The sequence below is a fragment of the Corythoichthys intestinalis genome, chromosome 13 (genome assembly GCF_030265065.1).
Source record: "Corythoichthys intestinalis isolate RoL2023-P3 chromosome 13, ASM3026506v1, whole genome shotgun sequence".
In the NCBI taxonomy this organism is placed as follows: Eukaryota; Metazoa; Chordata; class Actinopteri; order Syngnathiformes; family Syngnathidae; genus Corythoichthys; species Corythoichthys intestinalis.
The window spans coordinates 7316349-7336039 of NC_080407.1; the positions used below are offsets into that span (position 1 = coordinate 7316349).

General features: G+C 41.6%; 1 protein-coding gene across 3 annotated transcripts in view; it reads right to left on the bottom strand.

Moving 5' to 3' along the window:
* waslb (WASP like actin nucleation promoting factor b) overlaps nucleotides 1–19691 on the bottom strand; it is a 36085-nt gene that overhangs the window by 7423 nt on the left and 8971 nt on the right. The window contains exons 2-10 of one of the 3 annotated variants that reach the window (XM_057855152.1): nucleotides 14669–14803; nucleotides 14511–14597; nucleotides 14130–14226; nucleotides 11865–11888; nucleotides 6710–6893; nucleotides 6573–6615; nucleotides 5945–6098; nucleotides 4870–5393; nucleotides 2411–2519 (exon numbers count right to left, since the gene is read on the bottom strand). In XM_057855152.1, coding sequence (XP_057711135.1) covers nucleotides 2411–2519; nucleotides 4870–5393; nucleotides 5945–6098; nucleotides 6573–6615; nucleotides 6710–6893; nucleotides 11865–11888; nucleotides 14130–14226; nucleotides 14511–14597; nucleotides 14669–14803 — 1357 coding nt within the window. The other 2 variants (XM_057855153.1, XM_057855154.1) reach the window with 2 other exon arrangements.

The following is a 19691-nucleotide window of genomic DNA, read 5'->3' on the forward strand; positions in this document are numbered from 1 at the left end:
AAAATTAGGGCTGTCAAAATTATCGCGTTAACAGGCGTTAATTAATTTTTTAAATTAATCACATTAAAATATTTGACGCATTTAACGCACATGCCCCGCTCAGATTAAAATGACCATAATGTCATGTCTATTTGTTACTTGTGTTTATTGTCGCCCTCTGCTGGCGCTTGGGTGCGACTGATTTTATGGGTTTTTCAGCACCCTGAGCATTGTGTAATTAAATAAACAATGGCTACTAGTTTATTTTTTGTTTGAAAATTTTACAAATTTTATGAAAACGAAAACATTAAGAGGGGTTTTTACTTTTAATATAAAATTTCTATAACTTGTACTAACATTTATCTTTAAAAAGTATTTCTATCCATGGATCGCTTTAACAGAATGTTAAAAATGTTAATGCCATCTTGTTGATTTATTGTTATAGTAAACAAATACAGTATTTATGTACAGTATGTTGAATGTATATATCCGTCTTGTGTCTTATCTTTCCATTCCAACAATAATTTACAGAAAAATATGGCATATTTTATAGATGGTTTGAATTGCGATTAATTACGATTAATTAATTTTTAAGCTTTGATTAACTCGATAAAAAATTTTAATCGTTTGACAGCCCTAAAATTAAACGTAATTCAAACGAGCATCGTTTGAAATTGAACGGTTCTGATTACGATTCCAGTTTTCGATTCCGGTTCCGAACGATTCTCGATTCCGATTCTTTTAAGAGGCAGGGTAAAAAAAACTGCATGGTTTGTATTAAAAGTCTTAACTTCTCAATGATTTTTAACAAAAATTATATGAACTTCTCACAGGGCTAATTTTAACTCGTATGTAAATATCAGTCTTTGAACTTGAGCAATTTTTTTCCGCTCGGCGAAAGATGGAATCGAAATTTAAAAATTCGAACGATTTCGGGAGCATCGGAGTGATAGAACCGGTTCCCATTGATGATCGATGCCCAACCCTAGTCATAAGCATTCAATAATGCCCATGATAGTGTCATATCATATTTATGAAGGTCTCATGACAGTCTTATGACGCCGCTGTCAAATAAAGTGTTACCAAATACCAAAACAAACAATTAATAAAACAACTGGAACAGTAACTGAATAAATAATTAGCACAAAACTTGAATTTTGATTGTTATTTACATCTGTAGTACTGCAATGGATGCTAGGAAGGGTGAGCTGCCTATTAACCCAAATAAATCTACAAACAAGCCGCGCTGGACTATAAGCCGGAGGATTCAAAATTAGCAATTTATATCCGAAAATTACGGTAATTTGTTTGTTTTTCGCATTACACCACCCAAACGTGTTGCAGGGTTTTGTTGCTGCACCAGGGAGAGGTGTGTGAGCCTTTTTGGGTTTCAAAAATGTTCCCATTCACCGCGGAGATTGGCCAAAACAAGTACGACAACTGCGGGACCATTTGACTTACGAGGAAGTGAGTAAACATTGTGTTTTGTATCATGTCAAATACTGGGCACACGTTTGAATGAGGAGATGGCTCGCATTTTGCGGCAGACAATGCTCCTTGTCCACTGAGAAGGCCACTCGGCCGACGTCTTGTCACACACCCCTCTCGGTCCTCTTCGCGTGCCCGGCAATAAACCACTATCCTCGGGTTGGGCTCGGGCGGTCATTCTCCAGCTGCTTCCCCTGCAACGATAACTCCTGCCCGCAGCAGGGGAACGACGCTACCGATGGTGAAGACAATAGACAACCCTGCCGCTGTGTGAAATGACCCGGGGTAGTTTTGTGTGATTTTTCGCTTCAAAAGCCGAGAATAAGGCTCGAAAACGCAGCTCGGTTCGGGTTAGCATGTCAGCTAGCTGTCACACCTCCTGGTTTGTTTACGCTCTCCGAAGCCAAGGCAGGGAAATGACAAAAGCCGGACTAACTCCAGTGGCATAAAAGTGCAAGAAGTTGACAGTTTTGACCATTATGGAGTAATTTTGCCATGTCGTACTGAATTAATGCATTTGTATTATTTCATATTCCATTTAGCATAAGACTTATTTGTCATGAGCATATCATTCAAAAAATACTTAGATAAAAAGAATACACTGTAAAAATATTGGAGTAGAAAGATTGAAACAATGACATTTTGCGGCTCTCTTCGTCGCATTTTCCTCGTTCTGAATAATTCCCCCTCGATGGGCTGAATTTTAAATCAGATGAAATCGTGACCCTGCCGATGTCATCATCCAGCTGGAGACGCTAGAGCGCTATAATGACGGGTGGGGCTAAACGGCAGATTAAAAGACTAATTTCTCATCATCTGCGCATTGCCAACTTGTTGTATATAGTCGACTCGTCTCAAAATATGCTTCTAATTCACATAATAATGCTATTTAAGACCTTTTTTATGCTGTCACAGGCACTTCAATTCTTGAATGAAAATGTACCTGAAGAATGAATAGCCTTGCTCCTTTTCTGCATGACCTCCATGAGAGCCCCCACGATGCCGGCCGAGGGGGCCAGGGAGGAAGGAGGTGAGTCATTGGTTTCGTCCCTCTGAGAAAGGAGGAAGTAGAAAAATAGGGGTTAAAGATCAGCGTGAGGTGAAGGTAGGCTCGTGCAGGCTTCTTACACCCTAAAAAAAATTTACGATTTTTAAGACCTTAAAACTTTGAAGCCCAAACCATGTAGCCAACAATATATATGGAATCACTCCATTCTAAGGAAAAAAATATGGATGCCAATGCAGATTCTTGACTCTTGACAAGGTGATGATGCTGGGACTTTTGTTTGGTGCTGTTCCAGTGAGATTTACAAAGATGACTACCTGAAGAAGACATCAAAATTCCCCCAGTCCTTGATGATATGGGGCTGCATGTCAGGCAAAGGCACTGGGGAGATGGCTGTGGTTAAATCTTCAATAAATGCACAACTTTACATGGAAATTTTAGACAGCGTTCTTATCCCTTCAATTGAAAATATGTCATTTTCCAAGATGACAATTCCTCATACCACAGTTAAAACTGTTAAAGCATTCCTTGGAGAAAGACTCATCCAGCCAATGTCACGACCTGCAAATAGCCCAGATCTCAACCCTATACCTGTGGTGGAAATTGAAAAAAATGGTCCACAGCAAGGCTCCGACCTACAAAGATTATCTGGCAACTGCAATCAAAGAGAGTTGGCACCAAATTGATGAAGAATACTCATCAAGTCCATGCCTCAGAGACTGCAAGATGTCATAAAAGCCAGAGGTGGTGCTACGAAATACTAGAGTTATTTCTTTGTTTGTTTCCAATGATTCCATATTTTTTTTTCCTCAGAATGCAGTGATTCCATAGATATTTCCCTGAACTTGCTCTATAAAATCAACATTTACTGACCACCACAATGTTTTTTATTAATTTCTTTTAGTGTTTCTGAATGCTGAAGAGTTGCACTTTTGAACAAATTCCCTATTTTTTCAAGCTTTTTATCTGAGTTTCTTCTACATGATTAAAATCTCTGCTCGTCCGAGACTGGTGATTCCATACTTTTTGCTTGGTGTTGTAGTTGTCAGTCAACATATCCCAAATGTTATGGAAATATTTTATAAAAGGTTGAAAAGTTACCTATTGTTACTTTAAGACCTTGATTATCCGATTTTAAATTTAAGACATTTTCAGACTTTTTAAGGACCCGCAGGAACCCTGTAGTGCAGGTCACAGAACCGTGGACCTCTGTCCGTTTCCGGACCCCCAAGCCGTCTGGACCGGATCTCATGCTGTCCGGACTAATACACATTGCAATAACAAAAATCATTTTTTTCTCTGGGTTTGCAGAGCGGAGGTGGGCAACAAACAAAAACCATAGCGGTGACGCGCGTAAGCCAGCCAATGGAAGTGAAGTATTTGAAAGTTATTTTTAGAACAGCATGTCTCACACTCGCTTTCCAGACTCCGCGGAGTGACAGCCAAAAACTGAGCCGAATGAAGTTGGAGGAAGAGGCGAAAAGGTACGGCAAAGGTACGCAAGATTGATGCAGAAAACAGAGTGTTTAAGGAGGTGTAGACCAACACATTTTTGTTCATTTTACCTGACGGCAGCACAAGACCGCTATGCCTCATCTGTTCAGGGACGGTGTTCTGCCAAAATCTGGTACATCAGCGAAACGTCCTACATTAGTCGAATTTGACACCCAAAGTACTAGCCTGCGTGCTTAACTTGTTTTGTTTGGATGCATACAGGCAGAATGTACTAAAAAATGCCTTAAGAAAATACTTAAATGAATTTATACCAAATAAGGAGGGTTTAAATACGCTACGTGACTAATGTGGTCAACTGCTTCAAAGCTAACGCAAAAAACCACAATGGTTAAAAGTATGAGAGGGTAATACATGCAAAAAGTATGTTTGAGGCAATGAAAAGGTTCTAAAAAACTAAATACAAACAAAAATAGTGAGTCCTTGCCGCTTCTAACCGATGTGCGCATGCGTGTGGACGTTGTGTAGACGTTTCGCCGCGTAGTAAGGAATGGCCGAACAACGGAAGAGCTTGTAAAAAGCAGCAATTTGAAAACGCACTATGAGACGAAATACGCAGCTTTTTCGCAAAGTTTTTCTATGAACTCTGCCATCCATTCTCAAAAAATAGCGGAATTAAGGGCACAATATGATTGCTTAATTATTACTAATTAATTATTATTAAGTAGTATTTATTACTTACTATACATTTATTTTTTTATATTTTATTTACATTTTTGAATGTTGCAATTATCAGCATGGCCACGTAAAGATCTGTTTGCATTTTTGGGAAAAAAGGAAGCATTAAAAATATTTCCGGACCCGAGATAGTTGTAATTTTTAAATTTCGGACCCAGAGGATTTTTAATTCATGACCCCTGCTGTCGTGTTTACTGTACACTCACAGGTTTGAGTTGGATTCCTTGTCGGATTTGGTCCAGGAGCGCGTCTCGCCCCGTGTTGGACGCCGGTCGCTCTTTTTGCTCCACCTTCTTAAGTTGGGTGCCTTCTCGGATCTGACTCAGCAAGGCCGACTTGCCCCCGCTAAGGGGCTGGGGGCTGTCCACTCCATTAGAATCAAAGGACATCGGCGGCGGAGGGGGCGGGGGTGGCGGAGGGGCCGCCACTCCGGTGAATGACGGGATCGAGGATGTTGGTGGTGGAGGCGGAGGTGGTGGCCCAGGCGCGGAGGCGTGGGCCGGCGGCGGGGGCGGAGGCAGGGAGCCTCGGCTGGGCGGCGGCGGAGGAGGAGGTGCCGTCATGCCCGGCCGGGACGGAGGCGGGGGCGGCGGTGCCGATACGGGGGCTCTTGAGGGCGGAGGGGGTGGCGGTGCGCCTCGCCCGCGGGCAGGAGGTGGGGGCGGTGGGGCTGAGCCGTGGTGAGGGGGAGGGGGAGGAGGGCCACCTCTGGAGGGAGGGGGAGGAGGAGCTGGAAAGAGATTTAAAAAATCATTTTTTTGTTCTTAAGTCGTTCACTGCCATCACCTGTTTACACTCACTGCAATCTTTTTTTTTTGCATAAAAGGCACCATGCAGTTACAATGTCACACCACTAAATGGCTGTAACCCCATATTATCCTTCTTAATGCTTGACTATCATGTTATGCGTTTTTTTAAGGCTGAAGGAAATGACTTCGTTCTTCAAATAACCGCAAAAATACCCAGAGTGAAAAAACAATAGATCTGGGTTGGGCTACATGTTTGTGGTTGCAATGACGGCATTGCTTTTCAGTGTGTAAGCAAACGTACTTTTTATTTCAGTCTAATTTTATCATCTAAAGCTTTTTATAACCAGTCCGGTGCCTGTTATTAACCAACACGTGCGGTGTGTCACACCACACCATGCATGGAAACATACCAATGCACCTTGGAGGCCCTGAGGTCAAAACCACCAAACCGGTGCAGTCCGTGTCTTAAAAGTGAACCGGTGACGTCAGTTATTTTCATCGATGACACATCACGTGCTCTTTTAAGACCTACCTTGCCTACGCAGCTCATTTTTGACTGCTTCCACCCCTCCCTTCTTCTCAATGAAGTCGTAGATGACCTTGGAAGTCTCTTTGTCCTTGAGCTGAGCCTCAGAGATGCCGCACATGTCGAAGAGGTTCTTCAGCTCTGGGTCTAAATTGTTTAACTGTGGTTTCAAAAGACAAAAATGAATTTTCTGAGAACTAAAATTGGCGGCAAGACAATTCCAGTTATCATTGATGGCATCCAGGGAGTTAAAAAAATGGCAACAATTTCTTTGAATGACATCATCCATTCCAATCATTTTTAAGGCCTTGAAAGCATTAACTTGTAAAATGAAAGCATCTGAATGCGCAGCTGCGTAATCTCGTACTAGGGATGGTGGATGATTTTGGGAACAAGTCCAAGGATTATGCAAACACAGGTTGCCTCGTCTCTGAAAAATCTCCTTGTGTAACCGTGCTGACGACACGGTCGTGCAGCCAAGATTAATATTTTGTAGTCGACGGTTCATTTTAAAGATCTGTAAGTCTGATTGACACGGAGATAAAACTGCCTTGTTTGAATGACACGCGCTCATCATGTTGATTCACGCATGGTAAAGTGACATCGTTTTAAAATTTTTTAAGCCTTTACTCACGTCAAAGCCTGTGTTTGGATCCCATCCTACGTGCCCGATGTGCCTGTGGCAAAGTAGAAAATTGCAAGTCAACGAAACAGAAGGTTTAACATTAATCTTGTAAAACTCAATGAACAAATGAAGACTTGGCGACTCACTGGAAGTTGCTGGGTGTGCCGATGTCAGCCTTGGTTAGTCTCTTCTTCTTGCCTTTGCCCTTCTTCTCCCTCTTGGTGAAGGTGGAGTGCATGATGTTGTTCATCTGAGAGTTGCTATGGAAGCGGTGCCCCGTGCTGATTTCGGGGTTTTTAATGTCCACGGTGGCCATGGGCAATGCGGGGCCTGGGAAGATGACAATGAACTCTCAAGGCGGTGTCCACTATCCATGCTAAATTTCTGAATCTCTGTTCTCTTTAGAGAAATGGCAATATTGTTCTACGTGTATACAGGCCAAAAACCAGATCTACTCTTAAAACTAGAAACTGCAATTTCTGGAGAAATTACTTTGCTGTGTGGAGATACAGATCGTAGCCCTGCCCAGGTTGGTTGAGGGACATTTCGGGGACCTGTCCAGGTCATATCAGGTCATTTGGGGACGTGTCCTGGTCATATCAGGTTATTTAGGGACATTTGGGGAGCGAGTCCTGTCATATCAGGTCATTTGGGGACGTTAGGGGGACACGTCTAATTAATATCTGGTCATTTCCTGTTGATTTGGGGACATTTGTTTTTTTGTCGTTGAAAATGAATTGGAAATTTGGACGTCCATGGCCGTCAATGGCATCGACTTACATTTGCGTCAATGGAATCCAAGTACATTGGCCTCAATAGAATCAACAAACATGGCCGTCATTGGCATTAAACAAAGTAAATGCCATTAAACAAAGTAAATGCCGTTGAAAATGAATGGAAAATTTTGACGTCTATGGTTGTCAAAGGCATCAACTTACATTTGCGTCAATGGATTCCAAGTACATTGGCATCAATAGAATTGATATACATGGCCATCAATGGCATCTGACTGAATTGGCCTTAATTTAATGTCGATGCCATTGGGAGTGAATGGGGAAATTTGGACGTCCGTGGCCGTCACTGGCATCGACTTACATATGCCTTAATGGAATCAGAGTACATTGGCATCAATAGAATCAACAAACATGGCCGTCGTTGGCATTAAACAAAGTAAATGCCATTGAAAATGAATGGGGAAATTTGGACGTCCATGGGTGTCAATGGCATCAACTTCCATAAGCGTCAGCGGAATAAGGGGCATTTGGGGGACACGTCCTATTGATATCTGTTTATTTCCAGTTGATTTGGGGACATCTGTTTTTTTGCCATTAAAAATGATTAGGGAAATTTGGACATCCACGGCCGTCGATGGCATCAACTTACATATGCGTCAATGGAATAAGAGACATTTGGGGGACACGTCCTATTGATATCTGTTCATTTCCAGTTGATTTGGGGACATCTGTTTTTTGCCATTAAAAATGAATAGGAAATTTGGACATCCATGGCTGTCGATGGCATCAACTTAAATATGCGTCAATGGAATCCAAGTACGTTGGTATCAAGAGATTTGAAATACATGGCTGTCAATGGCATTAATGCAATGTAAATTCTGTTGGAAGCGAATGGGGAATTTGAACATTGCATCCCATTAAAAATGAATGGGAAACTTTTGGGCAAATTTCCTGAGAACTGTTATTTTTTTCCCCAAATTCTGTATATAACTTTTATGCCCCTCACCGTCCTGGAATTTTTGATGTCCAAATGATGTGATTTGGTCAAAAATTATAGGACTTGATACATTTTGAGAATGTTTTTTTTCCCCGAAAAATCTGTGTTTACGGGCGAATGGAAAAATTTTCGGGGTCGTTCGAAAAATTCCCTGCCTTGCGTGAAAATTCCGGTTGTTTCGACATTCGAATGGGGCCGATCGGTCAAACGGTTCGAGCTGTGCGGCACGCTGAAGAAATCCCATTAAAAAAAAAAAAAAAAACAACAGAATACCGTATTGGCACGAATATGAGACTCTTGTTTTTTGCATTGACATAAGACTGAAAAAGTGGGAGTCTTCTAATATTCGGGTCTAGACATTATACCCATTCACAACGCTAGATGGCGCCAGATATCATTGAAGCGAATGCTGAACTTGAGTCATGTTCTGTCATGACAGATCTCAGCTACTCTCAAGTTTAACCAGTTTGCATTATTTTATTGCAATGTTTTTCCTTATTCAGATTTATTTCAAAACTACAGTTACAGTTAGACTTCACTTTGATGGTAGTTATTGCAATTTTGCTGTTTTATCACAATAGATTGGTTTATTTACATTTCAAAAACCAGAAGCCATTCATTTATGAATGTGATTGCACTTTAGTTTTGATTTGAATGAGGCAAAATAACATGCTTTTTCTCTCAAATATATTGTTATCATTTGTTTCAGATGTACTGTATTTTCTGTATAAAAATTAATTTGGTGTTCAAAAAGTCTTTTTTCAAACTTGTCTCGGAAAAAGAGGGGGTCGTCTTATAATCAGGGCCGTCTTATATTCGGGCCAATACGGTAATACTATCTGGGTCTTTTTTCAAACACCCAGATAATGAACTATTTTTACTAAGGCTGTCAAAATTATCGCGTTAACGGGCAATAATGAATTTTTTAAATTAATCACATTAAAATATTTGACGCAATTAACGCACATGCCCCGCTCAAACAGATTAAAATGTCAGCACAGTGTTATGTTTGCTTGTTTACTTGTTTTTTAGTGTTTGGCGCCCTCTGCTGGCGCTTGGGTCCAACTGATTTTATGTGTTACACTATGAGTGAGCATGGTGTAATTATTGACAACAATGGCGAGCTACTAGTTTATTTTTCGATTGAAAATTTTACAAATTTTAATAAAACAAAAATATTAAAAGGGGCTTTAATTAGGGCTGTCAAAATTATCGCGTTAATGGGCGGTAATTAATTTTTTAAATTAATCACATTGAAATATTTGAAGGCGGCACGGTGGCTTAGCGGTTAGCACGTCTGCCTCACAGTTCTGAGATCAAGGGTTCAATCCCGGGCTTCGGCCTTCCTGTGTGGAGTTTGCATGTTCTCCCCGTGCCTGCGTGGGTTTCCTCCGGGAACTCTGGTTTCCTCCCACATCCCAAAAACATGCATGGTAGGCTGATTGAACACTCTAAATTGTCCGTAGGTGTGAGTGTGTGCGTGAATGGTTGTGTGTCTCCTTGTGCCCTGCGATTGGCTGGCAACCAATTCAGGGTGTCCCCTGCCTACTGCCCGAAGTTAGCTGGGATAGGCTCCAGCACCTCCGCGACCCTCGTGAGGAATAAGCGGCATGGAAAATGAATGAATGAATGAAATATTTGACGCAATTAACGCACAAGCCCCGCTCAGACAGATTTAAATGACAGGAGAGTGAAATGCCCACTTGTTAATTGTGTTTTATGGAGTTTTGCCGCCCTCTGCTGGCGCTTGAGTGCGACTGATTTTATAGGCTTCAGCAACCATGAGCATTGTGTAAGTAATTATTGACATCAACAATGGCGGGCTACTAGTTTATTTTTTGATTGAAGATTTTACAAATTTTATTAAAACGAAAACATTAAGAGGGGTTGTAATATAAAATTTCTATAACTTGTACTAACATTTATCTTTTAAGAACTACAAGTCTTTCTATCCATGGATCGCTTCAACAGAATGTTAATAATGTTAATGCCATCTTGTTGATTTATTATAATAAACAAATACAGTCCTTATGTACCGTATGTTGAATGTATATATCCATCTTGTGTCTTAGCTTTCCATTCCAACAATAATTTACAGAAAAATATGGCATATTCTATAGATGGTTTGAAATGCGATTAATTGCGATTAATTTTTTAACTGTAATTAACTTGATTACAATTTTTAATCGTTTGACAGCCCTAGTTTTAATATAACATTTCTATAACTTGTACTAACATTTATCTTTTAAGAACTACAAGTCTTTCTATCCATGTATCGCTTTAACAGAATGTTAATAATGTTAATGCCATTTTGTTGATTTATTGTTATAATAAATGTTGAATGTATATATTAGTCTTGTCTTATCTTTCCATTCAAACAATAGTTTACAGAAAAATATGGTATATTTTATAGATGGTTTGAATTGTGATTAATTACGATTAATTTTTAAGCTGTAATTAATTCGATTGAAAATTGTAATCGTTTGACAGCCCTAATTTTTACATTGACCAGACAGTAACTTTGGCATATTTCCACTTTGAACACTGCAACTAAGCAGCAGATTAACAATCTTCCTATTTGTTTATCTCTTCTGTATATTCCCAAAGTTGTCCAAGAGACAACGACATACCTTTCACCGTTTTATGACAAGGACTTTTTGTCGTTTTGCTGGGTAAAGGTGAAACGGAGCGACTGCGCCTCCTCACCCGATCCCAAATACCCCTGCTATCTCGGCACGTGTCGGCCCTGGCGTCTACCAGCATGTCGCCTGTGAAGCTGCGAGCTCGCACTTGCGAGGCATCCGAGCGGTTCGGGTAAAGTTCGTCTTGAGGGAGAACCAAGCAGTGCAAGGTGGACAAGCAGCTCGCTGGGCCCAAGCCTCCGCCGCTAGGTCCTCCTTCGCCAGCACAGTTTTCGCAACCGATGTCCTCCGAGGGAGCCGACAAGAAGGTTGTGCAGAACATCATGTCTGAGAGGAAGATCTATTTACTCTTGACACAAAAGCTTTCTGGTGGACGCATCGTATCCACGCGAGAATCGCCTCTGGAAAGGAAATCCGCTTTGTCGAGACAAGACGAAGGTTCAGCCTGGTCTAAAAAGGTTTCCAAAAGACAGCCAAAGCACATCCACATGGGAAGTCAACTTGGCCTGTAATACCCTCATCAGACATCTGGAAGAGTGGACTGGTGTGCTGTCTGAGCTGAGGGGACTCGTATCCTGCCAACACTTGTTTGGACAAGCCCTCCATCAGAGCAGCTCAACTCCCTGCTGTTTTTGTCCATTTACACAAATCGGGACGTCTTTTCCGACCGACTTTCCATCGCAGCAGGGTGCCCCGTTAAGATGATCACGCTTGGATTGGCTCGCCGCTGTCATTTCTCCACCCACTTTCACTTGTTTCTCCTCCCTTTGCCGTCAAACCGCACACACTGGGGGCTCTAATCCCGCCATATTATTCGAGGATTTAGCACTCGATTTTATGTAACTCTTCATGCATGCCTAATCCCAGATTAAACCTTATGAAAACACAGTGAAGGTCGGGAGAACGTACAAAACGGTGGACAACGTACCATTCGGAGGCTCTCGTCTCTTCTCTGTGAAAACAGACATACGAAATGGTTACATTGTTGCGGATTGGTACGGAGCCCCTAAAGGGATATCGAAAGAAATAAAATAAATTTCAACTATACTGTGTGGTGCGCATCAGATAGTTTCTAGCGTGCATCAGAAACATTCTTGTAAACATTAGCATTATATAGCATTTAAGATAGCGGACTTTTGCTATGCAAGTTAGCCGATTCTTCTTTTGTAAGATCCTTATTTATTTTTCTATATCGTTTGAGGCGAAAATCAGGCGCACATCGGACAACAGCAGTTTCGGCGTGCTAAAAAGGATAATACAGTACAGAATTTAAATGAGCTTTACTTCAATCTTGGACTCAACTAGCACCTGATGTTAGCCCTGAACGACATAAAAAAATACATGAGGAGTACCATAAAAGAGCAACTGGCTAACTTGCATAGCAAAAGTCTGTTATCTTAAATGCTATATAATGCTAATTTTACCAGACAGTTTCTGATAAAAATAGTGAGCGCTCACCACATACAATCTGGTGCCCACCAGATAGTTTCTAGTGTGCACCACAAACAATCTGGTGTGCACCAGATAGTATGTGGTTTGCACTCGAAACTATCTGGTGCGCACCAGGTTAAATGTGGTGTGCACCAGGTAGTATGTGGTGCACACTAAAAACTATCTGGTGGGGACCAGGTTGAATGTGGTGCGCACCAGATAGTGTGTGGCACTCACCAGAAAGCGTGTGGCGCTCACCAGATAGTGTGTGGCACTCACCAGATAGCGCGTGGCGCGCCCCGGAAACTATCTGGTGGGCACCCACCAGATAGCGCGTGGCGCGCCCCGGAATCTATCTGGTGGGCACCCACCAGATAGCGAGTGGCGCGCCCCGGAAACTATCTGGTGGGCACTCACCAGATAGCGCGTGGCGCGCCCCGGAAACTATCTGGTGGGCACCCACCAGATAGCGCGTGGCGCGCCCCGGAAACTATCTGGTGGGCACCCACCAGATAGCGCGTGGCGCGCGCCGGAAACTATCTGGTGGGCACCCACCAGATAGCGTGTGGCGCGCGCCGGAAACTATCTGGTGGGCACCCACCAGATAGGGGGTGGCGCGCGCTGGAAACTATCTGGACTATCTGGTGGGTGCCCACCAGATAGTGTGTGGCGCGCCCTGGAAACTATCTGGTGGGCACCCACCAGATAGTGTGTGGCGCGCGCTGGAAGCTGTCTGGTGGGCACCACCAGATCGTGTGTGGCGCGCACTGGAAACTGTCTAGTGGGCACCACCAGATAGTGTGTGGCGCGCACTAGAAACTATCTGGTGGGCACCAGATTGTACACTGTGCACACTAGAAACTATCTGGTGGGCACCAGATTGTACGCGGCGTACACTAAAAACTTTTTGGTGGGTACCAGATTGTATGCTGCGCACACTCGAAACTATCTGGTGGGTACCAGAGTGTATGTGGTGCGCACTAGAAAGTATCTGGTGGGCACCAGATAGTATGTGGTGTGCACCAGATAGTATGTTGTGCGCACTAGAAACTATCTGGTGCGCACTAGATAGTATGTGGTGAGAACTAGAAACTATCTTTTGCACACCACATACTATCTGGTGCGCACCAGATAGTTTTTTAAGTGAGCACCACATACTATCTGCTATACATCCAAAACTATGCGCACCACATACAATCCTGTGTGCACGGTGCCCACCAGATGATTTAAATTTATTTTATTTTGGTCTCGATGTGTCTTTAGGGGCTCCGTAGACTTGCGAGACGTGACGGTCGACGGACAAAGAAAAGGAGTGGTGGAAAAAAAGAAAGGTTTGGCCAAGTTTGAAGTTAGTTACGTTTTACCACACGCAGTTAGAATCACAGCCATACATTCAGTGGAAAGCGTGGATAAAGTCCAAGAGAAGATGACTCCATGAAAAGATTCTGTTGTACCCAAAACAGAAAGCTTGAAGAGAGAAGTGAAGGATCCAATAGAAAGTTTAGAAGAAGCGGGAAGTTAAGATTTTTTGGTAAAGATACACTTGTTAATGCCAGTGGGGTTTAAAAGAGGAAGCTTGAATCACCATTTTCAATTCCTGGCAGCTCTCCGTAAGTCTACAGTGCCATCATAAGGACACAAAGCACATTACATTTGCCTGACCGGCTTTATTGAACATATCAAAAGTTTGGATAGTAGCCAATTGAAGATGGTGATTTCATGACTGATTTGTCCACTAAAGCAGATGAAAGAAGGTCAGTACCAGTTTTCCTTTGCCTTTTGCTCAAAAGTTCTGACAGTTGACCACGGAAACGCTTGGCCTCCTCCTCACTAGCAAAGTTCAGGCCCACTTGGCATGTCTGGAGGTTGAGGGAACAAGAACAGAATGAGCAAAGAAACAAAACAAGGGCATTCCGTTTCATTTCAACTCACACACTGTACAAAGAGTGGATTTATTGCGCAAAACTGATTTTGATGATGTGTACACAGCGATGAATCTCTTATCACCGCAATGTTTTGTGCCACATACCTCATGGTCTGCTGAGCCCACTAACACTGCGCCAGCACAGACAAAATAGTTTTGCAATTTTTCTCTGTGCCTCCCCCAAAAAATCATTAAAAAAAAGAATTGAATTCAACTCACGTCTCCAGCAAACGTGATGAAGAACGCTCTGCACGGATTTATGTTGAAGTTGTTGTATAACTCCTGTTCGAACTGCATCTTACCGTCCTGTTACAAAATAAATCAAGAGGTAAAAGACGATTTCTGATGTGTGGTCCAAGTGTAGGAGATGCTCATACCTTAATGTCAAATACTCGGATGAAGTAGGACCGCTGCGGGTTGTCCTTGATCAGACAGGCCACGCCGCAACATCTCTTGGTCCAGGTGGCGTTTCTGTCCGCGGTGAAAACCTGGACCACTGCTGACGACAACGTCTAGAATGGGAGGTCAATACATTTTAATTGTGGATTATAGTAATATTATGGGAAAAAATTTGAGAAGCAGTGCTTTAATTTTAAGATTTTATTGGAACACTGCACTCATGCTTGGATTAGATTAACTTGACACTCTAATGTTAAGAACAGGAAGCTGCTTTAAAGTGATAAAACGCATTAATAAAAGTGAGACTCTGACAAGTTGAATAATCCACAGATAGCATACAGTGTATCACAAAAGTGAGTACACCCCTCACAATTCTGCAGATATCATAGCATATCTTTTCATGGGACAACGCTTACAAAATGACACTTTGACACAATAAAAAGTATTCTGTGTGCAGCTTATATAATAGAGTTAATTTATTTTCCCTTCAAAATAACTCAAAATATAGCCATTAATATCTAAACCCCTGGCAAAAAAAAGTGAGTACACCCTTTAGAAACTACATCCCTAAAAGTCCAAATTGAGTACTGCTTGTCATTTTCCCTCCAAAATATCCTGTGACTCATTAGTATTGCTAGGTCCAGGTGTGCGTAGGGAGCAGGTGTGTTCAAATTTGTAGTACAGCTCTCACACTCTCTCATATTGGTCACTGAAAGTAACAACATGGCACCACATGGCAAAGAACTCTCTGAGGATCTTAAAAAACATAGTGTTGCGCGACATGAAGATACAACAAGAGTACACCCCTTCGTGAAAGTTGTCAATATTAACTAGGGCTGTCAAAATTATCGCGTTAACGGGCGGTAATTAATTTTTTAAATTAATCACGTTAAAATATTTGACGCAATTAACGCACATGCCCCACTCAAACAGATTAAAATGACAGCACAGTGTAAGGTCAGCTTGTTACTTGTTTTTTGGCGTCCTCTGCTGGCGCTTGGGTCCAACTGAATTCATGTGTTACACCATGAGTGAGCATGGTGTAATTATTGACATCAACAGTGGCGAGCTACTAGTTTATTTTTTGATTGAAAATTTTAATAAAACGAAAACATTAAGAGGGGTTTTAATATAAAATTTCTTTAACTTGTACTGACATTTATCTTACAAGAACTACAAGTCTTTGTATCCATGGATCGCTTTAAGAGAATGTTAATAATGTTAATGCCATCTTGTTGATTTATTGTTACAATAAACAAATACAGTACTTATGTACCGTATGTTGAATGCATATATCCATCTTGTCTTATCTTTCCATTCCAACAATAATTTACAGAAAAATATGGCATATTTTATAGATGGTTTGAATTGCGATTAATTTTTAAGCTGTAATTAACTCGATTAAAAATTTTAATCGTTTGACAGCCCTAATATTAACATACAACATGTCAACTTTCAATATTTTGTGTGGCCACCACTATCATCCAGAACTGCATTTACTCTCCTGGGCATGGAGTTGACGAGAGCTTCACAGGTTGCCACTGGAACGCTCTTCCACTCCTCCATAACGACGTTGCGCAGCTGCCGGATATTTGAGACTTTGCGCACCTCCACCTTCCATTTGAGGATCCCCCAAAGATGTTCTATTGGGTTCAAGTCTGGAGACATGCTTGGCCAGTCCATCACCTTTACCCACAGCCTCTTCAGTAAAGCAGTGGTCATCTTGGAGGTGTGTTTGGGGTCGTTGTCATGCTGGAACACTGCCCTGCGACCCAGTTTCTGGATGGAGGGGATCATGCTCTGCTGCAGTATTTCACAGTACATGTTGGAGTTCATGTTTCCCTCAATGGAATGTAATTCTCCAACACCAGCAGCACTCATGCAGACCATGAATTTCCCACCACCATGCTTGAGACAATCGGAACCCTACAAATGATTCTTCGTCTCATCAGACCATAGGACATGGTTCCAGTAATCCATGTGCTTTGTTGACATGTCTTCAGCAAACGGTTTGGGGGCTTTCTTGTGTACCGTCTTCAGAAGATGCTTCCTCCTGGGGTGACAGCCATGCACACCAATTTGATGTAGAGTGCGGCGTATGGTCTGAGCACTAACAGGCTGACCCCCCACCTCTTCAATCTCAGCAGCAATGCTGACAGCACTCCTGCGACGATATTTTAAAGAAAGCATTTGGATGTGATGCTCAGCACGTACGCTCAGCTTCTTTGGACGACCAACCAGAGGCCTGTTCTGAGTGGACACGGCTCTTTTAAAACGCTGGATGATCTTAGCCACTGTGCTGCAGCTCAGTTTCAGGGTGTTGGCAATCTTCTTGTAGCCTCGGCCATCTTCATGTAGTGCAACAATACGTCTTTTAAGATCCTCAGAGAGTTCTTTGCCATATGGTGCCATGTTGGAACTTTCTGTGACCAGTATGAGAGAGTGTGAGAGTTTCACTTCAAATTTGAACACACCTGCTCCTTATGCACACCTGGAACTAGCAACACTAATGAGTCAAATGATAATTTGGAGGGAAAATGACAAGTACTCAATTTGGACATTTAGGGATGTAGTTTCTAAGAGGTGTACTTTTGTTGCCAGGGACTTAGATATTAATGGCTATATAATGAGTTATTTTGAGGGGAAAATAAATGAACTCTATTATACAGTATAAGCTGCACACAGACTACCTTTCATTGTGTCAAAGTGTCATTTTGTAAGTGTTGTCCCATGAAAAAATCTGCTTAAATATCTGCAGAAATGCGAGGGGTGTGCTCACTTTTATGATACACTTGCATATACGTACACTTGCAGACATTTTTGCATGTGGGCTTCAGCGTTCCAGCTATTAAAGGCTAGATGAAAGCATTGGAGATGTAAGTAAACATAATTCGCATCTTGTCTCATGCACAAATTTGCAAATAACAGGTCAAGACTCGAGATGTTTTCTTCCATGGAAGCCCTCGGGTGTCCTTTCGTCTTGTGACTGGGAAAAGTGTAAACATGGGTACCTGTTCCTAGTCAAATATTGACAAAAGTACACGTCCTGCTCATAGAATTTCTGAACAATTGCCATGAAAACAGCTAAATTGCATTCTGGCCTCTACGCGGTACTGCTTGCATACACAAGAAACGAGATTCAAGCTGAAGCAGCACAGACGTTACGTCACGGTCCACATTAGTGAATCATCCCGTTACGATGCTGAATTACCCTTGTGAGCATATAACAAACACTGAATGTGGTTAATTGAATGGACACCATTGCTTTAGTTGTTTTGTTTTTGGGCTTATACATGCTTACGCAACATAGAAACGTCATTTCTTCAACAAATCCATTGCATAGAGAACGGTAGGCTATTTTCAATGACGTCAGTACTTAAGAGCCTGAGGTTTCATCTGCCCTTGGAGTGCTGATAGTTCCTGACAGGGTCAAAGATGGCAAGAAGTGAAGCTCTGGTGCGCTTGCTTGCTTCTTTTGCTCTCACCCTACATGACAATTTTCATTTCTGTCCCTTGACCTCATTTGTGCAGGAGGTGGAAATGGATAATAGGTGCAGTTAAAATTAGACTACAAAAAAATGGTGGCAGGAAGGAGATAGATGGGGTGATATTTAATGGAATCGTGTTCCACTTCTCCATCGCAAATCACCACAGGGGGTCTGACCACCGGACTTCCTGTGGGATAGGGTTTGCTGATCAGGCAGTCTGCACACACACACAGCATGGATTGGACCCCTGCCATTTTTTCCCTCGTCCTTCTGATGGTGAAAGGCGAGGGAATACCAACGAGCATCCTTGCACGTGTGTGAGTCAAACCAGTCATGTTCCTCTTTTTTCTTTACTGCATTGACTAAGCAATAAAACTGTACTGGACTCATTTTTCAGTCAACAGGGAATGTGAATGTAGAACACAACTATTCAATTTAGGGCTGCAGCAATCGAATATTTTAGTAATCGAGTATTCGACTGAAAATTCTATCGATTAATCGAGTAATCGGATAAAACATTTTTTTTTTTTTTTTTTTTTTTAAAAAGGTAAGGAGCAATTATATATTTCATCTAATATTGAACCATTTTCAGTCAATCAATGTCTTTATTTTTTACGTACATAGTTGAAAACAGCCAACAATTGCATCTCAGAAGTTCCTAGAAATTTTTTTTTCCTGTTTTCACTCAAAACTTCAAAATCTTATTTTTTAATAAAAAAAAAATATTTTTTTTAAATCTTATTTCTTACCGCAAATTTTCATTACACTTGGTAACACACTAGGGCTGCAGCTATCGCTTTTTTTAGTAGTCGATTAATCAATAAACTAGTTAGTTCGAATAATCGAGTATTCGGATAAACATGAAAAAATTAAAATACCTGAGCTGGGCCTCAAACGGTATTAAAAAAATAAATAAGGATCTACATATGTACAACAAAAGAACAATTGGCTAATTTACATAGCAAAAGTCCACTAGCTTAAATGCTATAAGATACTAAGAGTGTTGGGCACGTTACTTTAAAAAAGTAATTAGTTACATTACTCACTACTTCTTCCAAAAAGTAACTGAGTTAGTAACTGAATTTCTCTATAGTACAAGTAACTAGTTACCAAGGAAAGTAACTATTTCTGTTACTTTAAAAAAAACATGTTGTATGTCAAAGAATTTGAAATTTTTTTAGCAGTATTCGAGTCAGTGGAATAGAGAAGAACAGACAGGTAGTTAACTTGTTAGGTGCTTCAGCAGATTTGAATTGCTTACCATAGATGTCGACAAAAGCTTTGCCCCGGGACATAAATTACACATTACATGCAGGTTCTTTCCTTTAATTTCGACAAACTTGAAATAGTGTCTATATCTCAACCTCTTAAAGGACAATTTTTCTTCTGAATGGTCTGCCATCCCGACCCTGTGCATCTGTTTTGCGTGTGTGTGTTTGCCGCACGCGCTGTTCCGGTTTGCTTGTGAAATCACCGGCTCTGATTGGCTTACAACTCCATATGACTCTAACCC